Genomic DNA, 15,609 nt, shown 5'->3' on the forward strand with positions numbered 1-15,609 from the left:
CAGGACATGGCAACAAAGGCTGCAACGTAATCCCTTGGGGCAACCCCAACCATCAAAGTTGCGTCCACTAAATGTGCTTTTTTGCCACTCACAGGCAGAGATTAGTCCTCTAAGTGTCTGGCAATATTACAGAAAGGATCCCTACAGAGAGACCTTGTTAAAAGAGGAAAATCATTTTTGTTTAACCAGCAACACACGCTCATGTCTGTATATTGATTTGACTGACTCTGAGAAGGAGTGTGACTTTACGACGTACAATAACAGTGACTTCCAAAGAGCGGAAGACTGTTTCATGAGTGCCGACAACAAAACCGTGAGTTTGTTGTTACATCCCAAGCTCACGTCACACAAACCAGAAGTGACCCTCTAACTCCTGCTGCTCGCATTCTAGTTTGCTGTGAAAACCCATTACTGCTGATTTGCTTCAGACACCAAGACCAATTCTGTGCTTGTTTACTGGCCCGTCCCTCCCAGGAGAGGTGACATACTTGTGCCTGGACAGAGTGTGCCACTAATCAATCCTACACGCCTTGGTGGCCTGCAGAGAACTGGCTTTTTTTTTTTTTTGGCTTTTTAAGGAAATGATCTGTTGCCAAGACTTAACTGAACCCAGAAGAGGAAATGATTCCAGGTCAGTATCAGCAGCGAGGGACGGGTGACCTGTATGCATGCAGGCAACATGTCCTTCAAGAGGGCTGGCTGCCAGCTCTTTAGCTTGGCTTGTTGCAATGTGACAGACTCTGTGTTAGCCCACTTTAAACCCGCCACGCTGAAACTGAGTCGCTCTCCAACTTGTCAGAGGTGACTTTTGTTTATTTCGTTCTTGCCTTGCTTCTTCTTTTGGAGCTCGATTTAGTTTTTTTTCTCTTTTTCTTTCTTCTTCTTTTCTTTTCTTTACCAAATGAAGACGCATCCATCTGACATCTACTTGTTGTGAGGAAATGAGTAATTTCCTGCTCTCTAGAGCTGACTCAGTGTGGGGAAGTTTTTTCTTGACAAGGTGGGGAGGCAGTGGTGAGGGGCAAGTTTGATTTGCTCCACTCTGACAGGGTGGAGCACACACAGGGGTTCTTGACTTAACCCCTCCTCTTGTTTTCCTATGTGTTTACCACCAGGCGCCTCACAGCCTCACTTTCTCACTCTCTTCATGGTCGCCCTAACAACCACTTCAGCTCAGCTCTTCTCGTAATCGCTGTGGCAACTGGTATAGAGCCAGGTCTCCATGGCAACACCCTGTCCTGATTCCTTGATCAAGGACGGACAGTTGACACACACAGCATCAGTGCTGCTATTATACGCATATACATTCCTTGGAATTCTCTATTAATGCATCATATAATAATAATAAACGTTATTTGTATTGAGCCTTGTTACAATAGCTCAAAGAGCTTTGGAGTTTATTGTGTAAAAAAAAAGAAGAAATTAATTAAAAGGTGGCAAATGACATCTCTCAAGCGGGTGAAGCGTAAAAAAATCGCCTCATTGTGAATGATGTTACAGTGTCAGGAAGCGATGAAAGAAGGAGTGCAGTTATTTATTTATAACTGACGTAGTTGATATTAACTGACATTTGCTCAGGTAACTTACCTTTTGTCAGCCTTGTTTCTGTATAGTTAGACAGTTTATGAATTCGTAACTTCCAACAGCTCCGCGATTTTCTTCCAGAACTCATACTGTTGGAGGATATCTTCATGACGAGGAAGCTGTGGATCACATAAGATGTCCTGCTTGAAATGTTTGGTTGGTTGTAGGTGGAACAAGTGTGCAATAATCGGACCAAGTGGTTTTTCAAACAAGAGACGTGTCACTTAATCTTAGTCTGCTGGCTGATGCCAGAATGAAAGAATCGGACATTCTCTTGTTTGCATCATTTCCGTTTGTGGTGCAATACATTGAAATACAACAAAACAGGCTGGAGTGATAAGAATGAAAGTCATTTTCTTATCATAACAATTCATATTCAATAAAAAGAACACAGACTTAATTAAAGCAAGACTTAAAATGTGAGAAGTTGGTTTGTGTTTTTAATCCCATGCATTCTTCCTCCTCGTCAAACCCTGGTGCCCATAATGCAACAAGATTATTACCGTTCCTGCGTATGAATGCAGCCTTCACTGCCTGTCAGTGGGATTTTAATGAGCTTTTCCTCCAGTGCATCCATGTGTGTTCCTTTACTTGTTTTTGATAAAACTATAACAGCATATGGCACATGTTACACTTTTAAAACACATATATGTGACGAATCTGGGTCACTGCACATTTGTGCTACTGTTCAACCCGTCTGCTGTGTTGTGTGTGCTGTCAAGACTCTCATGTAGTTCATATAGTAGACATGCTGTGAGCTGCATAGGAGAACAGACCACAGAAACAACACATTTTCTTTTATGTCAGATGAATAATGTGGAAAGCTTTAAACTGAAGAGTATATAGGCTATCTGCAGGTTTTGAAAGATCTTTAAAAGCAAAAAGGCCCAAGAAGATGGTAGAAGAAGTCTTTTCTCTTGCCTGCTGCAGACAGTGATGTTAGTTATAAAATGTTTTTGCATCCATTTGAGGGTGACACACTGGTATGAACCTTTGAACTAAAAGTAGGATTGTTGTGACAGTGGATTGTGCTGCAGTTTATCTTTTTTTTTTTTTTGGCATTTCAGTCAACTTCATCAGACCTGTGACAAACACTGTCACCAGTCCTCGTTACAGCAGCTAGGAAGCTCATCATTTCGTAATGTGAAGGTGCTGATGTTAGGCAAAAAAATGAGATGAGTCCATAATTTTAATTGGCTAATCTCTGCATACGTTTGGGTTGATGCCATGCGACATTATTATTTTCTAACATAATAATAAATAATTCTTTCCATCATACTCTCATACTTTGGTGTGTGATCATGAAACTGCATTCCGTGTGGCTTTAGAATGGTCTTAAAACATCATACCTCTAACTCGGTGAACCCTGCAGAATCCCCTCTTATATCTCTCAGTCAGATGACAGCAGATACACATCAGCCATGTGACGCCACTGACAAGCACCTAAACAGAGCGTGATGGGCGTTTTGACACCCTGTGACCCTTGAGGGTGTGATAACTCTGACACTTTCCTCTGACATCTGACACATCAGCTTGGCGCTGACACTCCTGCTCTGCTTCCCCTCTGATATGCATACACACACACACACACACTGCATGCCTCTATTTCTCTTTCACAAACTCACTCACTAAACACATATGGTATGCATAAGTAAAGGCTCCCCCGGACCCTGCTGAGCGTATTCACTCATGCTTACTCTATAGGTCTACATGCTTGTCCTGCTCGCAGTATATACACAGTCCACATTGGCATATGTGTACTCTGAGGCACACACGGACACACAAATCTGCAGGCAGACGGATAGTCGGAGGCTGTCGAGGGCGAAAAGAGGCTCCCTGTCCATCTGCCTGTGTCTGAACCCTCCTCACTGCGCGATTCTTCTGGTTTGAAGCTACACAAGCATTAATAATCGGGCAGTTAGTATAAACATGCACTTTTTAAAACCCTAAAGGTCCGACTTTTAATTAACACCACAGTTGTCTACTTTGTCACAAGATTACATAACAGTATAGTAACTACTGAAATTGACATTCATGTATGATTCATCAGTAATGGTCCATGGTTGCATATGTCACTTCTCTATGCTTCGGTGTTATCAATATTAAATGCAGGTCAAGGGGTTCATCTGCTGATACAAACCTGTAGACTGTTTACATGCCTACACGACTTAATGTCCTGTATGAGTGTGAGATACAACTCCTGACAGTTCAGCTAGAATTTCTGTTTAATGCATTAAACAAGCAGAGAGTTCTTGTTTATTTTAAGTTTTGTCCAACTTGCTTCATCTCGGTAATCAGGGAGAAAGAAAGCCGTTCGTGTTTTCATGAGACACATGTATGTAGAGCTGTGGATTGCAGCTGACTCAGCCATTTGAATCCATTGCTGAGCAGTGCGAATGACGTGTTAAGGGTTGTCTGGAAAGTGTTTACGCTTTTTACCTCCTGGCCGCTCTAGAAAGCAGGCTGAAAAGCTGGCTGTCACAGAGAGACATGGGAGTGAGCGTGATATTGTTTAAATGAGGGGTTAATTGTGCACATTTTCACACAGACTCTCATGTAGTGTTGCATTCGGTTGTTCCATTGAAAAGTGACAGAAATAAAGCTGTGTCAAGAATGGAAAAAGAGAGCTTGAATGAAAAGTTTAAATCACGTTGTGAATGTCAGATGGTTACAGGAATGGCTGGAAAGGTTTGGAGGGAGGAGGCTCCAGAAGCTATTTAACCATCTGACAAGCCCTTGAGAAGAAACATGCTGATAGCTTCTTGATTACCAAGTACTGATCAGGCATTTGAAAATTGTATAACCTCCACAAAGCGTTTTTTTTTAACATGTTTATGTAAATGATGTTTGTTTGTGTGTGCCATGAATCCCTGTCAGACTGATGAAGCAATGACTGGAATGGGTCAGCCTGGCTTTACAAGCCGCCTTTTGATTTTGGCTGAATGCCTGTCAGACCCTCAGCTTTGGTGGACAGGAATTTCTTGACGGCAACTTAATTTGGTGGTACTGATGTTTTAACAACATTTAACAGACTCCCTGACTCTCCACGGGAGAAAGAGGGATAACACAAGTGCAGTGTATGAAGAGAAAATTGATACTTAACTTTGTTTGGTTCTTACAGCGTCTAATGTAATTCTGTGTAATTCTGTGGTTAAGCACTGATGTATATTGAACTATAGCTGAAGGCTTGAGACTCTGTGAGACTCTGTGAACAGCGCTGAGCAGATATTGCGTGCAGCACTCACTTATGAATCAGTCGAACGTGCATCAGATCAGATGTGCGCCTGCTGAAGTCTCAGAGGGCTCAGTGACTCAATCCGTATGAAAAGTTTTGAGGAGTTATGTGGTTTCCGCTTATTTGCAATAATTGGTACTGTAATAATTAAAAGCTAATTCATTATATTTGACATTTTACACTCCTTAAGAGATCGTACCTTCATACAGAGAGATCCGGCCGGTCGTTCTCGAGACGTAAGTTTGTGAGCAGCAGGTTGTTGGCTCGAGCTCCATATCGACAGGATGAATCAGGGGTGGGAAAGTGAAACAGCAGTCCTCTACTCTCTCTCATTACCACCACTGAGCTGCCCTTTAGCAACGCACTTAACCCCCAACTGCTCCATTGGTGCTGTACCTTGTTCCTGAAAAGACATCCTGCCTCTCAGTGAATAAAACAAGGTCTGTAGCTTCAAATGCAAAACATTCAGATACTCCTGGCTGGTATCGATCTGGTCTGTGCAGTTGTGTTTGACAAGTAGGGCTGCGACCAATGCTAATTTTTATTATCAGTTCATCTCCAGATTGTGTTTTTCCATTGTTTGACAAATCATCCATAGATTGTCACAAAAATGTCAAGAACAATCATCGTAGTTTCCCAAAAATTTGCCGATCATAAGACAGAAGAAATCAACAACTGTTCTGCATTTTTGCTTGAAAAATGACTGAACCAAGTAGTCAGTTATCAATAGTTGCAGAAGAATTTTCTTTCAGTTGACAAATTTAGTAATTGACCTCTCATTGAAGCCCTAGAAGACAGCTCACCTCTCATCTCCAGTCATCATCCGTTTTAATTTTGATTTATGAAACTAACCCTAACTCTAAAAAACCCTGACCCAAATATGATTACATTTATCAAAGAGCCACACTGTTGCACTGGCTGACATGTTTCTTCGTTACCAAGAACACACACTTTGTAGTTTATTTTGAGGGACTCCCACATGCACCGTCCTGCTGGTGAGATACCAGTGGGTATTAATCCGCCATTGGAAATAGTCCCCAGCAGATGCACTGCACACATCTGTTTGAGTGACAGTCGCTAAAAGCTACAGCCAGTGTTTTAGTTAACCCTTTTTTTTAATGGAGTAAATTTGAAAGTATATATCTGTGAGCTGTTTTTAAAGAGGTGTATCTTCAGTAGGAGCCAGTGAGCTTGGAACTGAGTGTCACAGAAAGTTTTTTTGAATTCAGAAATTATTGCAAGATGGACTGACACGTTGCTTTTCATCATTTCATTTTTGATTTTTAAGAGTAAGAAAAGTATAAAATATTGCCAGACATATCTTCAAATTAAAATATGAGATTTTTGGGGATCTCTTAGTTTTGGCCAGTGTAGTTTAACAGTGTGTACCCTTCAGTGAGGCTCTGGGTATCGTAGTTGAGAGGTGACACCGAAAGCATTTTTTTCTCTTCACATTTCTTCTTCTCTTGTTCTCTCCATTTAGGTGCTGGACCTCCAGCTGATCGAACAGTGGTGATTGAAGAGTTCAGGTTCTTGTCTCAAAAGCTGTTTGCAGCCGTGTCTGTCTTCGCTGGTCTCGGCATCCTGCTCGGCATCCTGTGTTTAACCTTCAACATCTACAATGGCAACGTCCGGTAAGTTCACCAACGCTCGTGGAGAATGAACGCATGTTTTATCATTTCATTTCCAGACCTACACAGACATTACACTGTTCAGCCTAAATTAGTAGGTATTATGTAAGTATTTTGAAGGGTACAATTAATTGTTAAAGTAAAATTTTAGGCAAGAATTTGAAATATTTAATGGGTTCTAATTTTCAAATGTAAGGATTTGCCACATTTTGTGATTTTACATGATATTAAATTGATTAGCTTTGGATTTCGGAGTGTTGGTTTTTTATTTTATTGTGCAATCTCGGGCTCTGCAGAATTTCTGATGAGTGTTTTTCATTTTCTGATGTTTTACAGACAAAACAATTAATGTAGAAAATAATTTGCAGATTAACTGAGTTACAATCCCAGTAGTTAATATATTTTGAGATTTTTTTGCCATATTTTTATTTAAGTTGGTGTTTATGGTATAGTGTTGATGGATAATAGTTATTTTTTTGCTTTTCCACTCTTCATGTTTGTCCTTCCAGTTGAGCGTTATCTCGGATAATTGTGAAAATGAAGTTGTCCATCCAAACAGGAAGGTCATGGTTGAAAGGATTTTTTTAAAAAGCTGAAAATAATGAGAATTGATAGATGAATTTAAAAGGGGCGTCAGAGGTTAAAGACGTGGTTTTGTTAAATGAAGGTCACCTGTTTGAGGAGCTGCATTGGCTCCGAGTCGTGAATCGAAATTAAATCCTGTAACAAACTCCATCTGCTGCTGCAGAGCTGATTGTTCACTGCGGCTGCAGTCCTAGTGTGAGTATTTGTAGGATGTGAGATAAAGGGAATGAAAGATTCACGTGTTCAGCAGAGATCCTGACCTCTCCACAGGTTGATGTAAATACTGAATGACACTGCTGCTTCTTGAGTTTGGAGGCTACAAAGTTGGTGATTTGGGTGTGGTTTTTATCAGTCTAGCAGCTGGTTTCGTTGTCACAGCTTAAGCATAGCCCTGGACCAAATGCAAATAGACTTCCTCTTAAAAATGCCTTTTGATCTTGGATTTCTAAGCTTAATACTTGTCTGTGAACCTGGCACAGCGTATCTCTGATGTCTTTTTAACATAGTATTTTTATGTTTGACCTGGGTCAAAGTGATTTAAAGTCCCACAAATCCATGAGCTTATCAGGAGTTTTTTGGGAAGCTGCAGAGGTTTGTTCCTTTGGGGATCTCTGGCTGGCTCCAGTGTGGCAGCCAGGCCCCAGCTTCCAGCTCTGATTATATTTCAAACACAGTTTAACCAAGGGCTGCTCTCAGCAGCCAAAACACTATGAGTCAGATCAAATCAAATGAAATTTATTCAGTAAGCTGTTTTTTTACAAAAACAAGTTTGCCACCAACTGCCTTGTTATGAGACAAAAATACATAACCGATCCACTTTAAAAACAAGAAAGAGTCAAAAGCAATCACAGTCTCAACAGAGCAGTACTTAAGGAACACTGTGACACTGTTTAAAGCAACCATAATCAATGTTTTTATAATAACAATGTATGAAATGAGAATGTCAAAACAATGTGACACTGTGAAGGGGGTCGTTCGTTGTAATGAATCCTCAGCATCAGCGAGTTTTAGGTTTGTGGTTTAGCTGTCGGCCCACAGCTTTACTGTTTTGTTTTACTCTCACTGCTCTCAGGGCATTGTTTTCCACTGCAGCAGGCAGCTCCTTTCAGTGAAAAAGCTTTGGAAAAAAACTCTCACTGTACATGACCTGCTCAGCACCAAACAGCAGACAGACACAGTTAGCGACTAGCTGGTGAACAGAGTCGAGAATTTAGCAGCTAAAGAGCCAGAAATTTTCCTCAGGTCGCTGGTGGAGACCAAAACCAGAGCTAAAAGAGAGTGAATATTTGACTTAGATTCACCAGGTGTGGCCAGTTGACCCCCCCCCCCCCAAAAAAAAAAAAAAATCTGTTATTGCAGTGAACCTACAGTAAAGTTTGATCACGCAATATTTTTCAGTGATATAAAACATCAAAAGTAAAAATTTGATTTTCATTACACTGCTTCTTTTGTTCAAAATAATTAACAATAGTAACACAAAAGAGATAAAGATGCCAGTATTTCTTCTAATAGTAGCTTCAATAGACCATAATTTAAAGCAACCACAAGACACGGAGCTCATTAAGTAACTCCTGCAGCACGTTGAACATCTGATATTCATGATATGTAACAACATTTAAGGTTTTTCAGAGGTATCAAAGGTTGGCTTGTGGACAGTGTGCATCTTTCTTTGTGTGTGTGTGTGTGTGTGTTGACGTGCGTTTGTATGCAGGTCACACGAGTGTGTCGCTGTACAGTAAATAAGAAGCGTGGCCTCAGGGCAGCACAAGGGCAGGGCGATGGGATGAAAGGATAAGAGACACACCTACTGCTGCAGGATGAGCTTGAGCTGGAGAGCACAGGGCCGTTGCTAGCCATGTGGGTGTCCAAGCACAAATGCTTTGTGGGGACTTTACCATCTCTGTACAGAGATCATTCTGCTATTCAATAGAACTATGTTACAGACATTTTCACAACCACCAGAGCTGACTTTAAAGGGACCTCTCCAAACGACCAGCATCTAAAGTGTGAGCTGATCACAGAGCAGGATCAGTTGGAGGGGACACATATGTCTCTACAGTGTCGCTTGCTGATGGCCTCTCAGTGACAGGACTCACTCTGCTTTCAGAAGCGGTGGTTGTGTGGGGAGTTGTATCTGTACCTGAGCTATTAGTTGATGGCTGTTGTTGGTCAGGCCTGGGAGCTGTTGCAGAGTCTACAGACCAGCTGGTTGGTGGTTGATGTTGTGGGAACTATGTTACATGGTTGATGTTGTGGGCTTGAACTGCTGGTGGATGGTTGATTATCTAAATCTTCCTCCTGGCCTTGAGTTCCTCCTTGCAAGTATTTAGGTATTGATCCTGCATTCAGAAATACAAGACAAAATATTCAGGGATGCTACTGAAATACAGTTTTGAACCATAGTACAAAAATAAATGCATATATTAATTAGGTTTACGTAGGCCTACGTGTAAATCACTGGTACATTTCAAAATTCAAAACTCTGTTCTCATTTATAGAGGTTTCATAAGGAACAATATAAAAATTCTGTACATAATTTGATATGAATACAAAGGGGGGGAAATCTACCTAACTGTAAGATTGATTCTTTTCATATTGTAGTTTCACCAACAGATGTCGCCCTTGGCCTATGAACCTGAAAACCGACGAGAACCATTTATGTGTAAATGAGAAGGCAACTGCATAAATAAATATCTGTCTTTTTAGATATCCTGAAATACAGTATCATGCGAAGTAAACTTGACTAATAGGGTAACGATACTTGACTGCACCTCTGATGGTAGCAAGCCCCAAGCTAAGCTTAATCAGATATAGCATAGCTAGCTAGCTAGCAACCCGAGGAAGGATTGCTAATTGTCACACCGCGGTGAGGTATTGTCTTGTTTTGAGTTTTATGTCCCGTCATTTCCTGTTTTATTTTGAAAAGTAACTCTCCTATTGTTTCAGGTCACTTGCCCTTCCTCATGTGTCTTCAGTCTGATTGTCTCCCCGATTACCGGATTGTATCCACCTGTTTCCCATTACCCTCATGTGTTTGAAATAGTCTGCATTTCCCTTGTTTTGTGCCAGTGTGTTTCATCCTTTGTGTGATCACGCCAGCTCTCCTAGCCTTAGTTACCTGCCTTGTAAGCTCTTTGAAGTGTCCTCTTTTATGAGTGATTTTTTGTTCTACCTTTTACAGCTCAGTTTAATTTCGAGATAGATTTAGTCCTACTTTTTCCTCTTCTTAAGAGTGATTTTTTGTTGTAGAATTATTTGTACTGATAGTTTAGATTTTCCTCCGGTTGGAGTGATTTTTTTTGTTCTTAGATTAATTACCACAGATTGTAGATTTATTCCTCCCTTGGGAGCGTTTTTTGTTCGTTAAGTTTCATAGCCAGTCTTTGTTTCCTTTTCTCTTCTATTTCGTTGTTAATGTTTCATAGCTGTGTGTTCTCCCCTTAGGAAGAACGCACATTAGGAAATTTTTCATAGCCTCATTGTTTTTCACTCTGCCAAGAGGATTGTCTCAGACATCGTTAATAAAGTCTGTTCTTTTGAAATCAAGTCTCTGCGTCTGAGTCCTGCTCCGAGCCCCAGCCTGACACTAGTCTTATCCACCGATTGATTGATAGTTAGATAGATATACTTTATTAATCCCAGGCTGGGAAATTACAGTGCAGCAGCAGCATTACACACAATAGGCTATGCAAATATGTTAAAAATAGCAACATACAAAGCAATATTAAAAAGTGTATATGCAACAAATAAGCAATGAAATGTTGTGCAAAATAAAGTAGAATGTAAGGTGTGGTTAACGTTAACTGAAAACAGTTGAGTGACCATGATGAATTGCTTTCAGTAATCCATATCCTAACGTTACAAAGTTTGTTGACAGTAGTAGCAGTATTGCCTGTCATGAGCACAGACATGCATGCAGACATGCGCTGGGAGAGCAGGAATATGCTATGCCAGGTGGATGGATGTGGTGGTACAGAGCAGATAATGGGAAACACACAGTGCTTGAATCAGGAGTTTTTGAGAATATTTTGAAACACTGAGACTGTCTCCAATGTGGCATTAATATAAACACATTGTCTCAGCCAGATAGAAATCGCTGTGCTTATGTTTTCTTATTATGGTAATAATTTGTAGCTTTATTATCCTTTATGCTCCTGTCTTTACTTCCATATGGAGCACAGAGCATATGATCCACAGTCAGGCGCTACCGTTGACTAGATTTTAAAACTTTAATCTGATGTCAAAGATGTAGGCAGAGAAATGTTTATAAGAAGCTTAAGACGCCCACAATGAAATGTTGCTGCCGTGGCAAAATTATACAGTGTACTGTATCCAGTATATTAAAGGACTGGTTCACCGAAAAGTCAAAAGAAACTTATCTTTAGTGTAATGAATTCTGATTCTGATTCTGATGAAGCCATGCAGGTAGTTTTCATTTTGTCTGTTTTTCAGAGTCCTGCTGCTGCCTTGTACAGCGCAGGACAAGGGACTTTTTTTGTGTTGCTCAAACATTGGAAAATTACAATCAAAATTCCACTAGCAACTTTGTCTTTTCCTGTTCCTCTGGATAATCCACAGACCTCAGTGTCGGTGTCCACAGCCTTCACTTAGCCCCGGTTTGTTCCGCCGTTGTGGTCAGCCCATGTTACAGCTGTTGACAGTGTGATTGGTAGATTTTCCAGAGGAATCAGCACATTGTTTCTGTGCAGGTTCACTGTTAATTGGGAAAAAACTGACCTGCTGCTGGACTCTACACAAAGAAGCAAAGGTTCCTCCTGCACTGCATTGTAGTCCGACTCAATTTGTTTGTATTCCCTTCTGCTGAAGTTCGCACTGCACACAAATTTCCCTTTTTTTTTTATCCCTTGGAAGTTTTACGGTTAAAAACTTCACATTTTGTTTTGTAATAGTCTTTGCACCGTTCAGCGCTTCATCCTAATTAGAGTTCTGTCGGGCTGTCTCATGCAGGACTTAAAGATGATAAAATTCAAATTAAAAAAATTGAAAACAAAAAAAACAAAAAACAGCAGGAGAGCCATTAACAACTGATGACATTTCTTTCAAGAGCAGCAGAATCACCAACACAATTAGCGGCTGTTTAGTTACAAATTCACAAATTGTACCTTTTAAGCATGAATAAATAATTAATAATACGTTGTCCTCGTGTGTGTGTTTGTGTGTGTGTTTGTGTGTGTGTGTGTGTGTGTGTGTCTGTGTGAATCTGTCACTGTTTCAGCTACATCCAGAACTCTCAGCCGTACCTGAACAACATGACAGCGGTGGGCTGCATGATGGCACTGGCTGCAGTGTTCCCGCTGGGGATTGATGGTCACCACGTTCACAGGTCGCAGTTTCCTGTTGTCTGCCAGGTAAGGAGAAAGACACTCACAGTGAGACAGAGAGAGAGACTGAAGCAGAGAAGAGCCAGAGGGCAGGATGAAGAGTAGGACTGGGTATTGCCTGCAAATATTTGGTCTCACTGATTTGATGCAGGTACCAAAAAACCAATTTAAAAAAAAACAGCTGAAAATAAAATTCTAATTTGAAGGCCTTATTAAATTATTTAAGCAAACCCACATTCAGGTGTTGTGAAGCCCTGACAACTTTGACGTTCAGACGCCTGCAAAACCAATCAGTCATTTCAGGATTGGGATCACGCACACCTAGTGGACGAGCTATGATGAAAATTTAAACACTGACATATAATTCATTATAATACGTTCGTTGGAAAGTATTTTGGTACTCGGTGATACAGATTCAATTTGCTGGGTGCCACAACGGCACAGACAATGGGATCCCAGCACTAATGAGGAGTGGGAGCGCTTCTCTGTCACCCATGTTGAGTCTTTTTGTTGTGGAGGCGAGAGGGAGATTTCCATTTCTGTCGCTTCTTTGCTCTTTGTCCCTGTCCAGTTATTGTCTGTCATACGTTTCTTCTTCTGCTTGTCTCTGCACTGTGTGGCCTTCTATCTGTCTATCCATCTATCTATCTATCTATCTATCTATCTATGTCTGTCTATCTATCTGTCTGTCTGTCTGGTCCATCTCCTGCAGTACCTACGAACTGGATATATTCCATGAATGACTGAGTGAAAATAAAAATATTTTTCTGGCTTAGTGGAAGAAATTATCATATAAATTTTGTTTTCCTGTGTTTGTTGTTGTTTAAAAGGCAGGCGCTTCATTACCAAATTTCCACTGGGGAAACTTCAAATTCTTATAGTTTGTGTCACCTTCACTTATACAGTTTCAAGTTCGTTTTTCTTACTGTCCAGCCCCCATAGTCCAGATTAAAGAAAAGAGGAGCTGATAAAAATGTTAAATATTTTCATCTGAGTCACCTTCGGTTATTGCTGTGCACTCAGCAGCAATAAGTTTAAGGAGCTGCAGCAAGTGATTTGGAGACTTTATTTGCTCAGGCTGCTTAGATGCTGCCCTGCCTTATTGGTGGAGGTTGTCAGGGATTAATGCAGCCTACAGTGAATACTTGCAGACAGTATTCAGGGCTGGAAATTACTCCCACTCCTGTACGTGGTTTTTGGATGAAGAAAAATTTCATGTTATCTACACTATATGGACAAAAGTAATGGGACACACCTCTTTATTATTGAATTCAGGTGTGGTATGAGGCAGTTTTTCAGAGTTTGGACTCGGCCCCTGACTTCCAGTGAAGGGAAATCTTAATGCTTCAGCATACCAAGACATTTTGGACAATGCTATGCTTCCAACTTTGTGGCAACAGTTTGGGGAAGGCCGTTTTCTATTCCAGCATGACTGTGCACAAAGGAAGGTCCATAAAGACATGATTGGATGAGTTTCAGAGCCCTGACCTCAACCCTTTAAAACACCAGGCCTTTTCATCCAACAGTGCCTGACCTCACAGTGCGTGAATGGGCAAAAATTCCCACAGAAACAAATCGGGGACCATCTCCATATTAATGTATATGTAGTCCCAATACTTTTGTCCATATAGTCTATATTTCTTAAGACTGATTTACTGCAAGTGCAACTGTAGCTAAAAATTATATCTTTATTTTTTAGATAAAGTAGATGGATAGATGATGCTGATATATTTCCTCTCATCTCATCTCACTGTTTCCCTCCTCCCCCTCTCTCTCTGTCTCTCTCCTCCCCCTTTCCCTCTCTCTCTCTGTCTCTCTCTGTCTCTCCCTCTCTCTCTCCCCCCCTCCCCTCCAGTTCCGCCTGTGGCTCCTCGGCCTCGGCTTCAGTGTGGCGTATGGCAGCATGTTCACCAAGATCTGGTGGGTTCACACCCTCTTCACAAAGAAGGATGAAAAGAAGGAGAAGAAAAAGGTAGGATAGAAGGGAGGAAGGGAGGGAGGGAGGGCGGGAAGGATAAGCCTCTCAGCGGTCCCAGGAGGGTAGAGAAAGGATGGGAGAGGGAGGCCAGACCACGCAGCATGTGTGGCGCCGGCTGATAAAAAAAAAAAGAGAAAGTTCCCTTAAAAACTTTGCAGGCTTCCTAGTAACATAAGCCTCTAAGAGGCCAGCTCCGCATCATTCACTGCAGCAGGGTTGTAGCGAGTGTGCAGGGATAAGGGTGTTGGACACACACTGACATAGATACTGTACTTTACACATGCACGCACACAAAGCACAAACACACATGCAACATTTATGCATAGAAACTTGCAGATTCAGATTCCGGGCACACAAACACTCGTAACCCGGGCCCTCGATATCCACGTCATCAGCTTTAGTTGCATTCTTGTGTGTGTGTGTGTGCGTGTGTGCGTGTGTGCGTGCCTCCTCTAGAAGATAGTGTATCCTGGAGCCAGTTAGATACCGCCAGTCTGCGATGTGTAGTGGGAATTTCTAAGACCTAATCAGAAGAATAAGAGATTAAACCATTTATGAAATATTTATGAATATGGATGAGTATTAAAGTTCTATGCAGAAATCCAACCTTCGGGGGGTTTATTATTTGAGCCAAAGCACAACGAATCGGGTTGACTTTCAACTCTCTTCATGTCCACAGAAGGGCATTTTGCCAGAGAGCTCTGCGCGAGTATTTAAAGAAACTTTCACAAATCGAGGGGAGAATGAGCTCTTTTCAAATCGTTTTTCATGCAACTCAAGTGAAGAGGCGCTCAGGACTGTGTAATGTGTTTTCTTCTTTATTTTATTTTTCAGTTTTAGTTATTGCACGCTTGAATGGCCGTTACTATGTTGGAGGTACTGGGAGTAAGCCAGCGTGGTCGAATGAAAAAAGAAGGCGGGAGGGGGAGAACAGTAGGGGAGCTCATTTCGGTTGCTTGTATTTCTGTTACGGTTGTATTGCTTCCATTATAGCTTAAGTTGAGAATAATAAAGTTGATATCAGCCTTTTTGGAAACTGTCCACACAAAAGCAGTGTCGTCTCAGTGTGTATAAATGATGATTTCAGGTGGCAACACAAATATAGTTACTGCAGCTCTCTGTGAGTCGCCTGCAGACACTCACACACACACACACACACACACACACACACACACACAGTCTCCCACTGCTCCTAAAATATACTTGGAGACACACACACACATTCGGAGACACACATTCAGAAAGACAATTCAC

The 15,609-nt window shown here is 41.3% G+C and overlaps 1 protein-coding gene across 6 annotated transcripts in view; it reads left to right on the top strand.

Moving 5' to 3' along the window:
• gabbr1a (gamma-aminobutyric acid (GABA) B receptor, 1a) overlaps positions 1–15,609 on the top strand; it is a 67,407-nt gene that overhangs the window by 40,263 nt on the left and 11,535 nt on the right. For all 6 annotated transcript variants that reach the window (XM_046398685.1, XM_046398684.1, XM_046398690.1 and 3 more), the window contains 3 exons: positions 6,303–6,453; positions 12,272–12,404; positions 14,233–14,349. In XM_046398685.1, the coding sequence (XP_046254641.1) occupies positions 6,303–6,453; positions 12,272–12,404; positions 14,233–14,349 (401 nt within the window). The remainder of the gene's footprint in view (positions 1–6,302; positions 6,454–12,271; positions 12,405–14,232; positions 14,350–15,609) is intronic.

The sequence above is a fragment of the Scatophagus argus genome, chromosome 9, assembly GCF_020382885.2.
Source record: "Scatophagus argus isolate fScaArg1 chromosome 9, fScaArg1.pri, whole genome shotgun sequence".
Classification (NCBI taxonomy): Eukaryota; Metazoa; Chordata; class Actinopteri; family Scatophagidae; genus Scatophagus; species Scatophagus argus.